We start from the raw sequence: 21,163 nt of genomic DNA on the forward strand, positions 1-21,163 counted from the left end.
ATACAATTATTCATTGATAAATGGTCTTTTCTATATACGAAAACTGCACATAAATTTCTCACTGCTGGGGGCCAGCCCCGTGGCCAAGTGGTTAAGTTCTCGCGCTCCGCTTCGGGGGCCCAGGGTTTCACCGGTTTGGATCCTGGGCGAGGACATGGCACCGCTCAGCAAGTCATGCTGAGGTGGCGTCCCACATGCCACAACTAGAGGGACCCAAAACTAAAAATATACAACTATGTACCGGGGGCCTTTGGGGAGAAAAAGGAAAAAAAAAATTTCTGACTGCTGGGCAGAACAATTCAAAACACTTACATCGAAGAAGCCTATTCAGAAATATTTAATGTGACTTAAGTTGGAACCCTACCTCCCTACCTTTTAAAAATCAAATTATCACACATACCTAAACATTAAGAACACAATTCCCAGGTATGTCACTGAGCATCTTGATTTTCCGAATACTTTCAGCTGCTTTCAAAATGTAGTGTGAGACTTAAGCAAAACGAATAAACCCTGCTCTAAATAATTCACGGTCATGTTATATAACATAGCTAATACAAAACTATCAATAAATCCCTTCTATTCATTTTGACCATCAGTTTCATGATCTTTTCCATCAAACCTTTAAACAGACCTGCTAAATGGACCTGAATTTCAACTCTTTTTCTCCTACCCATTATTTCCTAGCAGTGTTATTGAGCTGCCACAGATGGGAAGAAGACATACAATTACAATCAAGAATTAACTTTAAGGTCAATTCTCAATTATCAGCATTAGCATGCCAGGCTTAGCACAAAATAAAAAAATGATTCATTCAACTGATTCTAGGGCAAGGCAGAGTTCCTCAGTTAGAGAAACCGTGCTAAAGGCGATGGGCAATGACCTCAAGTGAAGAGCACTGTAACTTGCTCAGAAACCCTGATGTAGGGTATGTTCCTCTCCCCCAAATCATGCCCCTCACCCCCCTTCACCATGCCCCACCCTTTAGTTCCCTTCAGCCAGTTAGCAGTGAGCCAACCTAGGGAGAGAAAAGCATTCTTTTTTTTTTTTTTTTAGATTTTATTTTTCCTTTTCTCCCCAAAGCCCCCCGGTACATAGTTGTGCATTTTTAGTTGTGGGTTCTTCCAGTTGTGGCATGTGGGACGCTGCCTCAGCATGGCCTGACGAGTGGTGCCATGTCCACGCCAGGATCCGAAGTGGTGAAATCCCGGGCCTCCAAAGCCAAGTGCGAGAACTCAACCACTCGGCCATGGGGCCAGCCCCGAGAAAAGCATTCTTAATCAGGGTGGTTCCTAAGGTGGAATGATGTTCAAATGTTAAAGGTTATTAATATTTTTGAAATAATTAATAATTAGAAACAAATTCTAATTAGGTAAAGATAATCAGGATTTATCTGATATTTATTCATTCTTAAGATTCCCTAATCAAGCTTCTTTGTGCCATTATACAAGAAAAATTCTCCTTGTAGATTTCAAACTTTCTTCACCCTTCTTTGAAAGCACCTTCTTAACACTTTCCAGCACTACTTAGTCTGCAAAGGACCTTCACAAGCATTTGTAAAACATCACGATAATTTTGTGAGGCAGGCCTACTAAGCAATGCCTATTTTACAGCTGCCCAAGCTAGGGCTTAGAGAGCTTAAATAATTTGCCTAGCGTCACAGTAGAGGTATTGCGACAAGAATGGGGCCAGCCACCCAGTTCTGTGCTCCTGCTCAGGGTGCTCTTAATCTGCTCCCTCTGGCTGGTCACCAGTCAAGCATAACAGGAGCAGCAGCAGTCCCAGATGCCATTGGATCTTCCCCCATCAGAGCGTTTCTGACCTTTCGAACTCCCCCATGAAGTTATTCTAGGCTCTGACAGGTCATCCCTGTTTCCTTGGCTTAGACTGGCTTTTTAGGATGAGTAAGAAAGGAGACGCCCTATTTTTAATGTTTGCTATTTATAGTAAAGTATTTAAGTTACTTTTAAAGAAATAAAGGGAGAAGCATGTTAACTCCTGGAAACTAAATACTGTGCTCCTTGAAAATCCAATGTATAAAAATAAACCCATCTACTTGGGTTTATCCATAATACATTACATGATAATACAATTTCATGGCAGATATTATGTGCTTGGCCTTATATCATTTAATGCTCACTATTACCCTATGAGGTCAGGACCATTATTTATTCATTAATTCTCTCCAGAATTAGATGCTAGGTACTGTGCTACCGGTTCAATGCTGAGACATGGTACAAGGCATGGCCCTTGCACTCATGGAACATATAGTCTAGTGGGAGAGACGGCCAATAAACAGTTACATAATCGAAAACCTGCAATTGTGGTGAGTGCTGTGAAGATGAGGTATAATAACGTTCTGAGAGGGTAAAATAGAGGAATATGACCTAGTCAGGATGGCGAGGAGGACTTCTTTGAGATCATAGGCACGAGAGGAACAAACCAGATGAGGAAGGGGTAGGGGGTGGGGTGGAGTGTTTTAGGCAGAGGGAACTGCATGTGCAAAGGCTTTCTAGTAGGATGGAGCCTGGTGCTTAAGGACTAAAAAAGAAGGCCAATGTGGCCAGAATACAGGTAGTGACAAGTATATAAAGCGATGTTGCTGAGGTAGTTAGGGGCCAGACTGAGGGGGCTCCTTGGCCACCTTAAGAATTTGACTTTATTCCAAAAGCAAAGGGAGCTACTAAAGGGTTAAGGGGGTAGAGTATAAGATTAGCTCCTCTTGGCTGTCATGTAAATAATGGCTTGAGGCAAGAATAACTTTGGGAAGCTCCCGTTACAGCCTCTTTCAATAGGCCAGGGAGAAATGTTAGTGGCTAGCCTGGAGGAGTGGCAATGGAAGAGGAGAGAATGGGCACATTTGAAAAGTCTTCACTAAATCAACAGAACTTGCTGACAGATCAGATTGGTGGGGGGAGTGGGGTGGGGACTAGAAGGATATGTCAAGAATGCCTCCCAAGTCTCTGGCTTGCTTAACTGGATGCCATTCACAGTGACAGAGAAAAATGAAACAGGACAGGTTTAGGAGGTAGGGGAAAATCATGAGTTTGGTCTTATACATGTTGAGTTTAAACTGCCTTTGAGATATGTGAAGAGAAAAAAATAAACAGCTGCACACAGAGTTCAGAGTTTGGAGGTGCGATCTATATTGGAGATATAAATCTGTTATGTCAGCAGTATGGGGGTTGTAATTAAGATAGTGGGCATAGAGAAAATAATTAGTAGAGAGTATAGAGCGAGGAGAAGGTAGCCTAGAATGGAACTTTGAGGAATTTCAATACTTAATGACTGGCTAGAAGAAGAAAATGGGGCTCCAAGAGCTTAAGTAACTTGCTCAAGCACACACAGCAAGTAAGCAGAAGAAAAAGAAAATTGAAGTCTGGCTGACCTAGAGCCCAAATTTGAAGCTGTCACGTTCTGCTGGCTACTTAATCTACATTTGGATTAGAAGCATCACTTTGGTTTGAAAGAGGTTAACAGCTGTAACAAATTACGTGTGTTAGCCAAGAACTGCTAAATAGTCCTATTAAAATACACGAGAAAGCTCAACTGATGTTGTTTTGAAGCTTGCAAAGCATGATATCTTCAAATGTTTCCTTACAGAGAGGTGGTAAGGAAGCACTGAAATGTGAAAGTTGAAGGCAATCTTAGAACCTTCCTCTTGCTGAGAAATGAACTAGACAGATCTAGTAGTAGTAACGATAATGCTGTACTTCTCAAAATGGAGTACAGGATGGGCTCCAGAGGTGTAGAGCAGAGGGACAAGGAATACTCAAAGGAAAATCATAAAGATGTTGCATCTTCTGGAGCAATGTTTAGTTGGTGCCTTTGGGAAATATTTTTTGATATTAAAAACAAACATGGAGGGGCTGGCCCAGTGGTGTAGTGGTTAAGTTTGCGCGCTCTGCTTTGGCGGCCTGGGGTTCGAGGGTTTGGATCCCAGGCATGGACCTACACACTGCTCATCAAGCCACGCTGTGGTGGCATCCCACATACAAAATAGAGAAATATTGGCACAGATATTAGTTCAGCAACAATCTTCCTCAAGCAAAAAAAGAGGAAGATTGGCAACAGATGTTAGCTCAGGGCCAAACATCCTCACACTCACACACACACAAAAAACAAAAAACAAAAACACAGATATCATTGAATAGCATGAAACCTTTGCATTCATTTTAAAGACAAGCTGTAAGTCCCCCAAACCCCATACTTGTAGTGGTAACCCCCCACCCTAGTTCCTTGGGAGCACCCATTCACTTCCTTCTGGAATTAGGGATACTCGAGGCAAGACTGGGATGCACTGCTATAATGTATTGCAAGATCACCTTCCAATTCTACATGAAGACTCAAAAAGAGGTCAGTGTATCAAGGGAATATTTTGTGATTTTTACTTTTTGTGATTCAGGAAGTGCAATTAGAAAGGTCATATGGTCTTGAAGATAAAATGAATATGAAGTGAATATTGCCAATTTACGAGAGTTTCCAACGTACTTTTGAGTGACTTTATTCATTTTCCCACACTTAGTGAGAAATGTAAAAACACAGAAAACACTGCTTGTAGGGAGATCAGTAGTATTTCATAAAATATTTTTGTTCCTCATCTCTATGAAATACACATGAATTCCAAAAAACAACTTTTTAAAAAGCACACACTCACGACCTACCTTTCCAAATGATCCCTGCCCTAATACTTTTAAAAGTTCAAATTGGGAAGGATCTGCCTTTTCGTGTCCTTCCTTTACATGATGTGTGATTGCAATTTCTTTGATACTGCCTTCTTCCTGTTGATGCAAATAGAAGGGGAGAAAACAGAGTCAGAGTTACTTTCTCCAGCTATAAATCAAGCAATATAAATTTAGCGTATCATATTAGAAATCCTCAAATTAACATGCACAAATCACCTTTACTGACCCACCAAATAAACAGAAAACACATGCCAAGTAAATACACTTTCAAGTTAAATGTCAGAGACAGAATAATACCAGCCTACCATGTAGGCCAACTTAACCTCTACATAAGATTACCACTGAGTATTTCCAAGTCTTTATTCTTCCTACTGGAGATACATAGAATAAACAGTTTCATGGGTGAGAGCAGAGGGTGTAAAGAAGTCTGAAAATAGATCAGAGTAATCTGCTGTGCTCTGAGATGTGGTTGTATTAGGTAGAACCAATGCTATACATAAAAAAGCCCTGTTTATTGGGGAGAGGGGTTGAAAGATATTCCAGGGTAAACGTGGAGATTTCTACCCTCGGCAAGGCTGTTTGAATTAGTATGCTGAAGTTTATTGTGTTTGAAATATCTAAGTTACTTTCTGTTTCCAGGACTACCTGAGATCTGAGAGGGAAGAAAGGAATAACCCTAAAACACAAAATCAAAAAAGATCCAACATTTGGATGGAGGATTAGACACAGGAAAAAAAAGACTATCTCGCATGATGGAACTGTGGAAGGTCTTGGGGTTAAGAGGAGTTTTAAAGATAGTGGACACTTTAGTATATCTGAGGGAAAGTGTTAGAAGAGAGAGAAAGGTTGAAAATATATGTAAATATACATAGAATTTCAATTACTTATTCATCCTGAGATCAGCAGATTAAGTACACCTTATTTAATCAAGACATGTACTATATGTTACAGCCAAAAACTACAACAATAAAACAAAACCCAGTAAAACCAGAAAACATAAGCCTGTCAAAGACTCTTTTCTTTCTTTCTTTTTTTTTGGCTTATAATGCTATATTTTTTTCTAGAGCATAAGGACTATTAGTAGAATCTAAATGTATTATATAAACATAAATAATTCATTATTTTTACTACCATTGTATTCCATATAAATGTTTGAGCCCAATTAACATTTTCGGAGACACTAACAGAATGCTGGCAATACAGGGAATTACAAAGATTTCTCAGAAAGATATACCAGGGAATCCTAACATGGTAGCCTTCAAAAATGAGTAGTAAAAGAAAAAAAGTTTCTGTAAGAGCACAAAAAAGAAATCCAGGCCCACCATTTCACTCCGTAAAACGGAGGCTATAGTTTGTAGATTGTCTTACTACTGAGGCAGTTTAATCATTTTGGACTCTCTTGGAATTTTGGCAACAAAAATAAAACAACCCTCTAAGATAGTTTAGTCCTTTATTTTGTAATTTTACATGCACTATCTCCTTTAATTCTCACAACAATTGTGTGCAGTAGGCACTAGGGTAGAATCAAGCATTAGCTGACTCTAAGATTCTACCCCCTTCCTGGGCACTCCTTCTCTCCAAACGAGACGTTTCCAGGGCTTGAGAGTGATAGCCCTTCATAGCTACATTAGGAAAGGCCAGAAGCAAATTACCAAATTCTTTTTTAAAAAAAACTTTCAAAGAACCATGTATATGTGGGATTGATTAAGTAGGATTTAGATTAAAACTCTGCAAATATTTATTAAGTACCTACCATGTATCAAGCCTGGGTTAGGTGCTTTCTCACCTTTTATCTTATATTCATGCTTCACAACAAATCTTCAACTACTTATCAATATTAGAGAGGGCTGATGATAACATAGAGTGAAGTATACCCCAGAGCAAGCAAAAACATTTCAGAATTCTCTATGGACTCCTCCATTTACCACTAGAAATTTGACAGATCTTTTAAAGGCAAAATGGTTTGAATACTCTACAGTCTGAAGTTTGAGGAGATTAAGTAAAGATCACAAGCCAGTAAGTGGCAGATTTAGGGCTCAATTCCAGGTGTTCTGACTTCTGATGACTTCTAAAACAAGGCTCTTACCATTACACCACACAGACTGTCAGAGGCTCCTGGTGGTTCCCTGTCTAAGATCAAAAATGGGAACATACAGACTTATTCCCCTGGTCTTTGTAACTGGTCTGTATCTCTTAGGTCAGTTAGTTAAATTGATTAGAGAAGCAGTCTCTGAACTTTTGGTAGCACATCTTTATCAGTAAAAAATAAAAATTTAGCATATATCCAATATTTGCATACTTATTGGCTTATAAATTATATACATGTACTTTTTGTACTACTAAATGACATACATTTTTACATGGACATGAAACTACAAAGAGGTTCTCCTCTTTCTGTATCTTAAAGTGCTGTCACATCACACTTTGAAGACTAGTAGATTACAGACTTGAACTCATGCAGCCAACTTCATGGAGCGGATTCCAGCATGCGCCGGTTAGCTTCCTACGGAAAAAACTAATCTGCTCAAGAGCCTCACTGGAATCTAATAGCCATTTATGCCCCTAAATCATGAGGCTGTCAAGAACTATACTCTGTTGCGTTCCATATGTTTTACCACTTTTCTTTCTTGGGTAAGTGGTATGTGATTTATTAGGCTGCAATATTTTTTTGTCTTGTATTTCATAGCAAATACCTACTACAACTGTCTGTCACAAATAAAGGCACAACACAGGCAGGGAAGGATCACTTAATTACAAACATTTTGCATTCTGTAGCAGGCATACAGGATCAAGTCTTACCCTCATAGTGTGAGCTACGATCAGGCCATGGATCTCAAAATAAACATCAGTTACTATTCAAGAAAGATTTCATCTTTGATGACTACCCTTCCTTTCTTCTCTTGTCAAACAAGTTACTAAAAACTGCAGAGTCTCCCTTTGATCTCGTCACTCAATAAACATATACTGAAAAGACCTACTATGTCTCAAGCATGGTATTGGGAATACGTTTCTTCTTTCTCTTTCTATTTCCAATAGCATCATCCAGGTATGATCTTTCATTACCTTTCCTGTACAAAACTGAAACTAGCTTGGTTACTCATAATGCCCCTTTCTGCCACTGTCACTCCAATTCATCTTCCTGACAAATTCATTTTCTGAAAGTAGAAAGCTCTAGTCAGATGACCAGCTTGCTCAAAAACTCCTCCAAGTTTTCCCACATTAAAAGCACTACTTCACTTCAGTATCTGAGGCCCTCTACGATATGGCTTCAACCTACTTTTCCAATATTATCTCCCAACATTCCCTTATACATAGCCTTTTGTCACTTTGGGCTATTTCCTGTTCCCTAAATTTTTTGTTTCTATAATCAAAGTAATAGATGCACATGGGTAACAACTCAAATAGTGACAGAATAGCTTATGATGAAAAGTAAGTCTCTTCTCATTCCTATACCTAGGCTTTAAAAAAAATTAGCTCTTTCTGCACTTTGATAATTTCTTAGTTTATCAACTTTAAGACAATGTCTATCGATTTAAAAATAAGAAAGATGAGGGTCTCACTTATATTATACCCCTTCCTTCCATCATCTTCCTCTCGGCACTGTTTGATAATTACATTACTTTTACGTAAACCTCTTGTCTTTTCTATCAGTTTTAGATAGACTCCTAACTCTCCACTTTGTAAAGGGAGGCTAATAGTGCCCATATTCTTTCTCTCAAACTTTCTCCCACTTGCTGCTAGCTTTATTTTTACATTTTTATTAATTTAAGGCTATTAATATTAAGAAAACTAATAGTCTCTCTTGTATTCACAACCAAATCCTTCATACTGTCTCCATGGCCTGATTCTAAAAGCTGAAAGCCTATACATTTTCCCAACAATATATCGTTCAAATGCACGCTAGGTAGTATATTAAATCTCCTCTTACATGAGCCCATAACAATGACTTCTAGTACAACCCACAGGAACGTAAAAAAAGAAACCCACTTGATCAAATGCTTAAATTCATGATACATTTTATTTTGATTCCTATCTGGACCATGAATTTCTTGTAGTTTGCAGTTTTTCCTGTTTCTAACAGCCCCCCCATCATTCTGGGGGGGAGGGAGAGAGAGGTTAATTTGACCCTTATTCTTAATCTTTTCTTAGCCCTTAACCCTATTTTCCACTCCTCTGAGAGCCCTCTCTCACCCTCCCACCAGGACTGATTGTTCTCTTGGCTTTGCTACACAGCGATTACCTCGGGATATCTCTTCAGTGCTTTCCTGGTTGAATCCATTATTTTCAATTTCCCATGTCTCTCTCTTTCTTAGATTATTCCTTTGTAACTTCCTAAGAAAGGTGATGTGGAAGAAAACTTTCTGAACCTCACACATCTGAAAATGTCTTTATTTTGTCTTCATATTTGCATAGTTTGGCTTGGTACCAAATTCTGGAATAAAAACAATCTTGCCTCAGAATGTTGACGCCACTGGTCTATTGCATTCTAGCGGCCAGGGCTGCTGATGAGATGGGTGATGCTAGCTGATACACACTTTTTGGTAGGTGACCTGGTTTTTCTTTCCAGAAGCTTTAAGAATTTTCTCTGTTCTTGTACTTCTGAAATTCCACACTAGTGAGATAAATATGGGTCTTCTTTCCTTCAGAATGCTAGATGCTTGGTGAATCTTTATAATTAAAGACTCAACTTCTTTGGGGGAATTCTAACATTTCTTTGATAATTTCCTTCCATCCATTTTTAGGGTTTCTCTTTTTGCAACTCCTTTACTAGTTGGATATTGTATGTCTGGAACGGAATCTTTTATGTTACTTATCTTTTTTCTCTCCTATTTTCTGTCTCTATTTTCTAAGAGACTTTCTTGACTTTATCTTTCCAACCTCATACTGAATTTTTTATTCTGGCAAATCTTATTTTTAAATAAATTTAAGTGCTCCTTTTCTCAATGTTTCTTTTTTTTGAATAGCAACTTCTTCCACTCCCTGTCCTCTCTCCCCAAAATGGATGCAATCATTCCAAACCTCTTTGAGGATGCAAATTAGAATTTTAAAAATCTTTTTCTAAATTAGGCCTCAGAGAGTACAGAAAATCTTCTTGGTGGTGGAGAGGAAAAATCAATGTCTATGCCCAAGTTCCAAAAACTTGCTGCTGTTTTATCCTCAACACATTTTCTGCTCCTTCCAGGTTTAAATTTTCTAAGACCTAAATTTTTATAGTCACATCAGTAAACTATTTTCTATCTTTTACATATAGGCGAAGTCACAGTAGCATAACAGGCAAAATGTTCTTGGTTGGTATCCTGATGCCTAGATTGTGCTTAATGTCACCAGTTTTCCAAGTTATGAGAGTGTGACTATTTTAGAAATCAATCTGAGATTCAACTAGGACATACTACTAATACTTAAACAATCTTGGATAACAGGTAGGAAAGCCACAATGTGCTCTTCTAGCTCATACCTAGAATCCAACGAGATGGATGCAGAGAGGAATATCAAATTTCTGAAGGCACTGATAACCCAAGAACAGATTGACATTTGCATGTGACAAACCTATCTTATGTCACTAAATCACCTGTTACTGAAATAAATCTGTCACATGGAAACACAGAACTATGGCTTGTAGTTTGTAAAATTGTGTTTTTGCCCGTATGCTGTGAACAACTATAATTTTATGGAAAAAGAATTTTGTCAATGAAGGGGAGCATAGATATAAATTATATCCATAATAATTATTCTGTGAGGCTCACATATTTTTACATTCTCTGGCACAACTGTATTTTAAAATGACACATGGATATCTGTCCATTCATTACCACAAAAAAACTTAGTGTATTTAAAACACAATTATAATAAATTCCATATTGTTATTTTTACAAAATCTATGTTTATTTGGTAAGTAAAGGCCTAACTGTAGGCAGAATTGTGAGGCTGGCAGCTGGTCTACATCACAGCCCTGTATTATTCGTCTATGCTCCCACCACTTTCAGACATTTGCCACCCCCTCCTAGGCATTCAATATTCTCAAGCTATGGATGGGAATTCATTCATTCATCCATTGAAACATTTATTTATTGAGCATCTAAAACATGCCAGGCACTCTTCTAGGTGCCTGAGATATATAATAAATAAACAGAACAAAATCTCTGCCGTTTTGGGGAGAGACCTAATAATAATAGGTAAATTCATGTTAGAACAGGATAAATACCAAGGAAAAAAGATTCTAAGTTGGGTAAGAGGGATCAGAAGTGCAGGGATGGAAAGGAGGATTTGCCATTTCAAATAAAGGCAGCAGGGTAGGCTTTATTGAAAAGGTACTATTTGAGCAAAGACCCAAAGGAGGTGAGGGAGCCAACCATCTGGGGGAAGAATATTCCAGGTAAAGGAATAAGCCAGGGCAAAGGAACAAGCCAGAGCAAAGGCCAGTGTGGGAGCACACATGGAGACCAGTGTTTGTATCAGAGAGTGCGAAGGGAGGAAGAGAACAGGTCCAAGAGAGGACTAAACCTCAGGTGGCTCTTGTGCTTTTGCTTCTTCCCAATTGCCTGGTCCTACTGGACATGATTCTGATCTATGACATAGTCTCTTAAGCCCATTCCTTTTCGTTAGAAGGTAACACAGATCATGGGCCTAGGTGTTAGAGATACTAGGATAAAGAGTATCTGCCCTCTAGGAATTTACTTACAGTTTCAAAGATTTATTATTGGATAAATATCTGTTGGATGAGCCCTGACAGATAAACAAGGTTAGTTCAGTTAAAAAATATATAATTTTAGGGGCTGGCCCCGTGGCCAAGTGGTTAAGTTTGCGCGCTCCGCTGCAGGCAGCCCAGTGTTTCGTTGGTTCGAATCCTGGGCGCGGACATGGCACTGCTCATCAGACCACGCTGAGGCAGCGTCCCACATACCACAACTAGAAGAACCCACAACGAAGAATATACAACTATGTACCGGGGGGCTTTGGGGAGAAAAAGGAAATAATAAAATCTTTAAAAAATATATATATATATATATAATTTTAGGAATTCTGTAAAGAGTGCCATTTTAGACATCACAGAAAAATGGCAGAACAAAATTCATGGACAAGTAGATCTTTTGGTGTTCCTTCAGGCACACAGAAAGCCATCTCATTTGTTTCCCAGGACCAAGAAAAGGCTCGTAGGTTCTCTCTTAAACGGTCTTTAAGGTTCACTCTTTAATGGGAAAGAAATTAATGTTTCCTTTTCAAGTTGAGAGGGGAAAAATACAACTTTGTTCTTAAAATGTAAAAAGGATTAAAGAAAAGTTACTGAAATCGATGCTGTCTATTTGAGTTATAGAAAACCTAATATTATAACATGCTAATATTAAGAAAACAAACTGGGTGATATTAATTGATTTTAAAGAATGATTCAACATTTGGCATTATGCCCTGCCTTGTATACATAATTTCCTTTTTCCTCCCCTCCCTTGAGGAAGGAAATGTGTTCTTAAGGCATTTGTATTTTCTAAATTGTTTTGAATGTCAGAAAATACTGTTGAGGCTTGAAGTAAAATATTTAAATGTTCCTTGGTAAAAGCCAACAAATAAGTATTTCTAATCATGGATATGTAACCATTATTTGGCCTAACATAAAAATGATCTTACAAATGAAAAATGTATACTTTATCTCTTAAATGTAACTCCAAATTAAAGTATCACTCTCTATATAGATACCTATAGTTCTATAATACATAGCTTTTTATTTTAAAAAGATATGTTAATTTTTTAGATGATCAAGATACATAAAAACTACTTGGCTGTGACACATAATTAGGCTGGTTATCAAGCCATGGTGAGAAACCACATTTTAATTTATTCTAGATTACAATTCGACCAAATCCAATTTACTTGATTTGTTAACAGATGATAAATATGCTCAGCATTTTTCCTTTAGCCAAATTCTTTAAGAGACTGTTCCAAGTCAGCTTCTTGTATCTGTTTGAGAAAATAGCATTGCTGGTTCTCCAACCTAACATTCTCAATCAGTGCTGTGAAGAGCACAGAGTTTTCTCCCAGTCGAGAATCCCAATCAACAAATTTAATTCTCTTTAAAGAGCAGCAGGATAGCACCATTCTCATGGCAAAAATCAAGTGATTTCAGGATTTTAGATTAAACATAATGCAAACTATCATTTACTAAGCACACTTTAACACAGTAATGCTTTGAAAATTTTGCCTACCTTAAGTTAGATAAAATTACTTGCTTAAAGTTACTTATATAGTTGATTAAAAACTTCAAATTTTTAAAGGAACCAATTTCAACAAAAATCCGATTTTAAGTTCTTGACTGTTTAAAATAATACATTCTCCTGTCCGTCAAAATATTGCTTACATTATGGGAATCTTCTAAATATTAGTAAGTTCACAATTTTGCTCATGCCTGGTTTAATACTGAGAGTTAGTCACTCGTTTTATATACAAAATTACAAACATTAGCAAGATAAAAATTACTGTAGCACTAAAAAGCCAATGTAAAAATAACTTTACAAAATATACAGAGTTCAAATGTATAATACACATAACTGGCTTACTTTTAGTAAACAGAAATATTATCCTTTAAAAGTTCTATAAAAACTGGCTTTGAATTCTGAAAAGGTTCTTAAAAGAAAATATAAAATGAAATAATTGTTTAATTAGGATAATTATACTTAGCTCCAACTAAAACATTTTAGTCTTTAAAGAAGTTGAACAAAGCTTACCTGTATAGGGCGAACACGAAAAGATAAAAATTTAAACATGGCTACGAAACCATGATGGTAACAAAAGAATTTCTGACCGTAAAACTTAAGTTAGAAAGGGAAGGCCAAGTCCCTGCAAAGTTTTCTCCTACCAGCTGTTCCGGCAATTAAAAAATTTCCTGTCAGGCGGGTCCTGAAATGCTAGAAAAAGAGGCCTGACAATTTTCCTGTGGTAAAAGAAAGGAGAAACGTAATGGCGGGGGCACTAATGTAGCTGATAGGTAGGGAGGCCAGAACAGGAAACCAAAACAGATTTGCTGATAGCAAAATCCTGTTGAAATGTTCTTTACTCCTGGTTCCCAGCAATCCAGACAATTTTCACGAGTGAAATGAACATTATTTTATTTCAGAGTCCTGAGAAATGCCAGTATTTCTTAACCAGACAACTCTTTAAAAGCAACTGAAACTAGGCAGCACTATTAAAATCATAATAGTCATTGATGCACAAAGTGAAATTTTACCCTTCGTAATGTTTATATACACACTCCAAAGGATAGTCTGAAGACTATTTTAAGGTTATATATAGACATGCCATGGGTGTTCCCTATCAACGAGGAAGAGTTTCATAACTACGGGAAGAAAATGAACACACGCAAGAAACTTTCTGATTGTGATGTAAGGATAAATTTCTTCCTTTCTTAAATGAAAGTAAATTACATTTAAATTCACACTGGTTATAAACATCAATTATCAATCAAGTTACAGACTTCAAGATCCACAGCTAAAACTCTCATTCCTAGTTGATAAAGTCTAAAAAAAAATAGAAAAAGTCCAATCCCTTGGTTATTAGCAAGCAAAAGGAACACACTGAAGAAGCCAACCTGGAAATGGAAGGGTCAAACTACCAGACAATCTCTTACTCCATTTCATCCTCTAATAGGTTCTAGAAGTTCTTCTAAGGTGTTTTTGCTTTGGAAAATTTTTCTTAAAGTATGCCAGTATTCAGAATGTGATCACCAAGATAGTGGCATTTAAACAAAACCAAAGGACAGAAGCATTGAGAGCTGTGGGAAAATGCTCTACTTAACATTTATTTAATCTATGTGGAATCATCAAAACCCTCAAGTGTTAAACTACATATCCTATACGAATTTAATAAAATCACTGAATTTTCAAAAACTGAAGAGCCTCTAGAAAACACCACAATCACCTTGCTTTCTGAATGAAGGAACTATGGTCAAGGTAGGCACATATTTAATGATGGAGCTATCTATAATGGGAACTCAGTTCAGCACTCCTGTATTGAGCAAACATTAGAGGGTCCATTAGGTGCTACAGGTACCATATGAAAGGCCAGGGCTCTTCCTGCTATATTAAATTTTTATGGCAACGTTTTATCAACATTCCTGCTATATCAAATTTTTTATGGCAATGTCCTATAAATGACCTAATGGAAAGTAAAGAATTAAAAAAACTGCCCAGTTAAAAAATTATCCTATGTAAACAAATACATTAGAATCAACTGGGACTCAAATAAATATCCAAGATAAAACTATGAATTCTTCCTGGGAAATTGTGCACGCTTTTTGATTAAAAATGCATGCCTAAATTTTTTCAGTAAGGAAAGCACTTAGAAAGTTTTTCATCAGAACACGAACCCTCCTATCTCCCCAAAGGAATTACTTAAGGCTCCTTACAATGCTACAAAGGGGCAGCAAGGCTAGGACAACCACCTAACACAGAACTGCAGTCTTAACATGAGGTGCCTCTTAAGACTGTCAAGAAGCAGCAAACGTCATGGTTACTGCTCAACCGATTATGACGTACAAAACAACACAGGAGCATCTCTGGACAGAGCAGTCATCAACTTTATCCAGTAATACTTCAGAACAGGAACAACCTTTTTTGAATTTAAAGGATTAGTCTAAATTGGCTTTAATGACTAGTGATGCTCAGGTCAACAATTTACACTATGCTCTGTGTTGTGCTTTCTAATATTGACACTAAGAAAACGAAGCAATATTTCAGATACCCAAATCTGAAATAAGTTTCTCTGAGTTGAAATGATGCCTTAATTAAAACAGCATGGTACTGCTGTATAAAAGATAAACAGAGCGACAGAAAAGAATGTAACACACTTTACATCTGAGGGAGATGTTAGGACATTTGGCTACCAGTTTGGAAAACGCAGAAGCCATAAAGGAACATACTGATGTAGATTTGATTATAAAACTTAAAAACTTCTCTACATCAAAAGGCACCATAAACAAAGTTAAAAGACTAACTCATGTGATTGGAATCCCTTATAGTCATGTTACAACTCATCACTGAGCAACTGCTTTATTTGGGTGTGAGCTATCTCCTAACCAGAACCAAAGCTCTTAAGGTCTGTTGATACATTGCTTATAGCATTTATTACTGTTGAAGCACATCCTATTGCCCCTACCAGATTAATCTTCAGAACAGGCAACATACTTACCTTTATTCCCATAGCAAATAGCACACAGTAGGAATTCAAACAATGACTGCCTGAATAAGTATCATGCTGAAAACTGAAATGGACACTACTTATATGGCTGTGCACATGAAATCATATATTACTGTTTATACTTTTCCTGACTCTTTTAACTTTCTTTAAATTTATCTTATTAAATTTTCAGCTAGTTTTTCTTCATTTTTATATCTTATTGGTTTTATCATGTATCTTTATGTTTAAAAAGTAAATTTTATTATAAAAATTATGCATGTTCATTATAGAAAACAAATAATAAAGAAAAAAATCACTATTTTGGTTTTCTTTCCTTTTTCTGTATGCATATATGCACACATTTGGACCATACTATACATATTATTGGTTTTTTTCTGTAAAGGGCCAGACAGTAAATGTTTTTGGCTTTGCAGTTCATACAGTTTCTGTCAACCCTGCCACTGTGATGAGAAAAGGAATGGGTGAGGTTGTGTTCCAATAAAATTTCACTTACAAAACCAGGCAGCAAGCCTCAGGTATTGTTTGCTGACCCTTATTTTCTATTATTAAACAAGCTTCAATGCATTATAATGACTGCAGAGGATTCTACTCTACAAATCCTCTATTGTTGGGTATTTGATCTTCTCTACCACTGGGATGTCTCCATTCTTTGTGCCCATTCACAATCATTTAGAAATAATTTCTAGAAGTGGAATTGCATTTCTAGAAGTAGAGTGTACAGCATTTTAAAGTTTTTTGATCCTAACTTATTTGCCAAGTTGTCATCCAAGAAGAACCTAAATAATAATGAGGGAACCACACTAAGACCTCAGGCAGGGGCAAACTACAGCCAGGCCCGGCCAGGCAAGGGCCAAATCTGATCATGCTCATCTCTGTTTACATATGAGCTCCTGCTGTTTTTGCCCTACAATGGCTACGGCTGACTTGAGTAGTTGCCACAGAGATCATATGGCTCACAAAGCCTAAAATATTTATACCTAGCTCTTTATAGAGAAAGGTTGCTGACTCAGAATGAGCAGCAAATGCAAAAGCCGAATCAGCTTAAAGAATTCAAAACACAAAGGAAAGACCTCAGTGGCTAGAATGTGGGGGACACAGGTGAACACTGAGGAAAGGGGAGGAGATGGGAGGTAGGTTGCGGCCACATTAAGTAGGGCCTTACAGACTATCAAGAAGTTTGGATTTGGATTTTATTTCAAGTGTAACAGGAAGCAGATCTTTCCCATTTTAGGCAACTGCATCATTACCAATCCCCAAAACTTGTAAGTCCTTTTTGGCTCTTTCTTTCTTATCTAATTTCCTTCCCTTTATATTTAATCCATCAACAAATTCTACTTATCTCGGAAATAAACCTCAAATCTGTCTATTTCTATTTCCTCTGTCACTCTCAGTACAAACTATCATTATCTAGTGCCACCTAACTGGTTTTCCTGCTTCTAAATCTTCCTCGTGCAATCCTTTCTCTTCATGGCAGCCAGAATAATCTTAAATCAGAAATCAGACCGGGTCATGCCCCTACCTCAAATTCTTCAATGGCTTCCCATCACAGAAGAAAACCCAAATTTCTCATAGTCTATGGAGCATAAAGCAAGCACTAATAAATCCTACCTTGATCCTGACTTGGGAATATACTCACTAAATCATTCAGATATGTCGATATTTGGTTTTGGATATATTTTATCATGTCAAGATCAGACTATTTCCTCTTTAGTAAAAGAGGAATGAACATTCAATTTTATAAAATGTCCTTTTATTATCTATTAACATGGTTACTTAAGCTTTCTCCTTTGACCTACTGATTTGATAACTTGGATCAACAGATGTCTTAATATGCTTGTATTTCTGGGAAAAATTCATTGTTTTAATATAAGCCTGTATCTGATTTGTAAATTTTTAAAGGATTTTTGCATCTATATTCATAAATTAAATTGGCAGAGTTTCCTTTTCTGTGCTAACTTTCATTTTCAGGGCTACGCTAACTTTATAAAACAAACCAGAAGGCAATGCAAATTTTTTCTATGCTTTGGGACAATTTAAAGACCACAGGAATGATCTATTTCTTGAAAGTTTCAAAGATTTCTCCTACAAAATCACTGGGGTCCAGCACTGTAGTTAGGGGTGGAAGTGGTGGTGCTTGTTCTTTAATAACTTTAATTTCCCCCTCGCTATTGCTATATTCAGTTTTTATACCCCTTCCTAAATGATATCATTTAGATTTTCCTAGAAAACCATGTGTTTCAGTAAGACTTTCATATTACTATATAGTTACACTTAGTATTCTGTCTTTTAAAGTAAACCTAAGGAAAATTTCAAGCATATCTAAAAGTAGACAGCATAGTATAACAAACCCTCACATACCCAGCGCTCAGCTTTAACAATTATCAACTCATGGCCAATCTTGCTTCATACACTCACTTCCCCCCACTCCCATAATTAATTATTTTGAAGCAAATCCCAGACATTATATCACTTCATCTGTAAATATTTCAGTTGTTATGATGTTTTAATCTCCTTCCTATCTGTGGTTATATCCTGTTTTGCTTTTCTAATGTTGTGCATTTGCTTTTGGTTTTTTTTTCCTGTTTTCTAATTCACTGATTTTAGAATTTATATTTAATTCTTTCCTCTTTCTTTTTATAGGTTTACTTTGTACTTCTTTTTCTAGCTTCTTTCACTGAGTCCTTAGTTCCTTAATTTGAATTCTCACTTATTAATAAATTTTTCTTTTAAGTATAATTCTAACAATATCATTTAAGATACTACTATATTCTAAGCACCATGCTTTCCATGCAATTATTTCAATTAATTCTCATGACAATGAGATAAGTACTATTATCCACACTACAGATGAAGAAACTGAGGCTTAGAGGGAAGTTAAGGAACCTGTTGCTCAAGTTCATACAGTTTGGAAGTGGGAATGGCTGTGACGGTGGTGGGAGCATGACCAGGCAATTCTATCTGGGGAGGGAGTGTGTATATGAATGGCCAGTGGCTGACTTAGGTCAGAAATCAGGAGGGGCTAAACCTTCTGGTAAGACTCTGAAGGAAGACAGCTCAGTAGAGGGTCCATAGCAGAGTTCCTGAACACTTCTCTGCATCATGCATTATATTTGTCTGGTGAAACCCTCACCCTGGTCAAATCCAATTATCAACCATCTTCATGGCTCCATGATGGCTGAATCCTGCTGGAGAAAAATCCATCCCTATGATAAAAACTTACAGTTAACATGTTCTTAACTGATTCCTTTGGGTATATTTTTTTGTATGCATCATTCAATTTTTCAGACACTAAAGGGTTTAATCTCTAAGGGTTTCCATTTAAGTACAGGAGAATTATTCTCTAGCACACATCCATCAATAGATAATGTTATAAAGTGTTAAGGTTCTGAGGTTTTAAATCAGGGATGAGAAATAAGTTGCATGGTCATTAATTTGAACCAAATGGTAGTGGCTTCCTAGAGTAACTGAGAGAGGTTGCTTCTAAGGTCCTGTCTCAATGGAAAGTGAGCTATGCTCCACTTGCAATATCTCCCATGAGCAAGGAGAGAGGGTGAGGGGGCAGCAGCACTAATGTTGCCCAGGTTGGAATCTTGCAGTAAGCAGCAAAATACCCTAGGTGGTATTGCTCGCCTCCCTACCCACATATTTTTTTTATGCTTAGCCTGGAGTTGTTTTTACTTAGTTATGTTTGTCTAAAATGGTTAAGTTAAGAAGACTCATTTAGGTAAAGAGGTTATAACTTTCAATATGCCAGTATCTCAGGCTGACTCAATAACCCATTAATACTTGAACAGAACTTAATCAAAAGAGTTTGCACTCTTTCCCATTACGGATTAGATCACTCAAACAAAAAAATGGGTATTGTGATGCACTGACTCGAGAGAGGAGAAGCAATTTTGGATCAGAGGCAGCATATGAGTTACGCAAGCCACGATAAAAAAAAAAGTGGGGGGTTATTTTTGAAAAAGCTCTTACAGGTGGAGGAAAGGGACACTAGGAACTAAAAAACTAGCCCTGAAAGAGAGTCAAAAATGTACCAAAGGAAAACCTTACATGGCTGGAAAATTTGTCTATTATACACATACTCCATTTTAATGCCACCATGCAGTGCTAATTATGCTGCTATTTATCTTAGAAATATTTTCTAAGTGCTATATACTTAAATCTACTAAAGTATATTTTTCCCATGCTCTGAGTGCTAAAATATACTCTCAGCCAATGAGGGTTAGAACAACAGACAATACACAATTAGTCAGTAAGGGTCGTTACTGTGCCACTCCACAAATGTTCCCTGCCAATGAACACTCCATTGTACTTTCCTGTGTTGAGTGGGTCCTTCACTGTCTCTTGTCTCCTCTGCTAGGGCTTCTCTTTCTATAGTTTATTTTGTGTTTGACCCTGGATAACCGCAAGAGGTGCGCAAATGTGTGTTGGACTCACGGCTATGAGTATCATTTTGGATGTTCAAATGCAAGTTTTAAGGCAGCTCAAGGGAACGTTTAAGGAAAGAGGAAACCAGCAGACAACTGGGAACTGATGAAATTCCCTGGATATTGTGAAGGCCATCATACACATCACTGCAGCCCTAGGGTTACCACATGAATGGTAGCTGGAATAACAGCATGTGTGGAAGTTGGAAGAAACTACTGCTAAAGACCCATCATGACTTCAAGGGATTTGAAAAGAACAAGGCACTGCCTGTGTCCTTCATAGGGGTGCCTCTCCTTAACTTGGCATTTAAAGTCATCTACGACCTATCTTCACTTTATCTTTTTAAACCATTTTTATCACTACTACTGTCAACAAGCTTTCTCCAATTCTTGAAAATCATGAATGTGACCATGATAAAACAGCTACAAAGACTGAGTTGATAAATACAGTGTTTAGGATTGTAGTAATATAATATGTACAAAGTTGATGTTATGAGCAATTAATGTATGCATGGTCATTAGAAATAAATGATACGGGGACAGAAGGGTCAAAGGACCAAGTTAAGAGAAAGTCAATTCATTTCATAATTTTGTCTGAGGCCAGGCCTATTGTCACTACAAAATAACTGAATACCATCCTAGTTACTAAGGGGCACACTTTATCCCTGGGGAATAGTCTGAGAGAGCAGGATCAGCCTCTGGAAGGAAGAGGACAGGAAAATTAACACTTACTGGCCTCTTACTTTGTGCTAGGTACTTATTTATCTCCTTTAATTCTTAAGCCTCAGAAGAACCTTTGCCTGGTACTGCAAGAATCATTAAGAGAATTATTTCCCCACTAAGCAAGAAACTGCTTTAATGATTCTTGGA

The 21,163-nt window shown here is 37.2% G+C and overlaps 1 protein-coding gene across 18 annotated transcripts in view; it reads right to left on the bottom strand.

The window, feature by feature from the left end:
* The window catches only part of RPS6KA3 (ribosomal protein S6 kinase A3), a 112,069-nt gene that overhangs the window by 49,541 nt on the left and 41,365 nt on the right, over positions 1 to 21,163 (bottom strand). For 17 of the 18 annotated variants that reach the window (XM_070256757.1, XM_070256762.1, XM_070256767.1 and 14 more), the window contains one exon: positions 4,662 to 4,778. In XM_070256757.1, the coding sequence (XP_070112858.1) occupies positions 4,662 to 4,778 (117 nt within the window). Of the gene's footprint in view, positions 1 to 4,661; positions 4,779 to 13,396; positions 13,887 to 21,163 lie in introns of those variants that run through there. The other variant, XM_023633597.2, reaches the window with a different exon arrangement.

This window comes from Equus caballus, chromosome X, assembly GCF_041296265.1.
Source record: "Equus caballus isolate H_3958 breed thoroughbred chromosome X, TB-T2T, whole genome shotgun sequence".
NCBI classification, from domain to species: domain Eukaryota; kingdom Metazoa; phylum Chordata; class Mammalia; order Perissodactyla; family Equidae; genus Equus; species Equus caballus.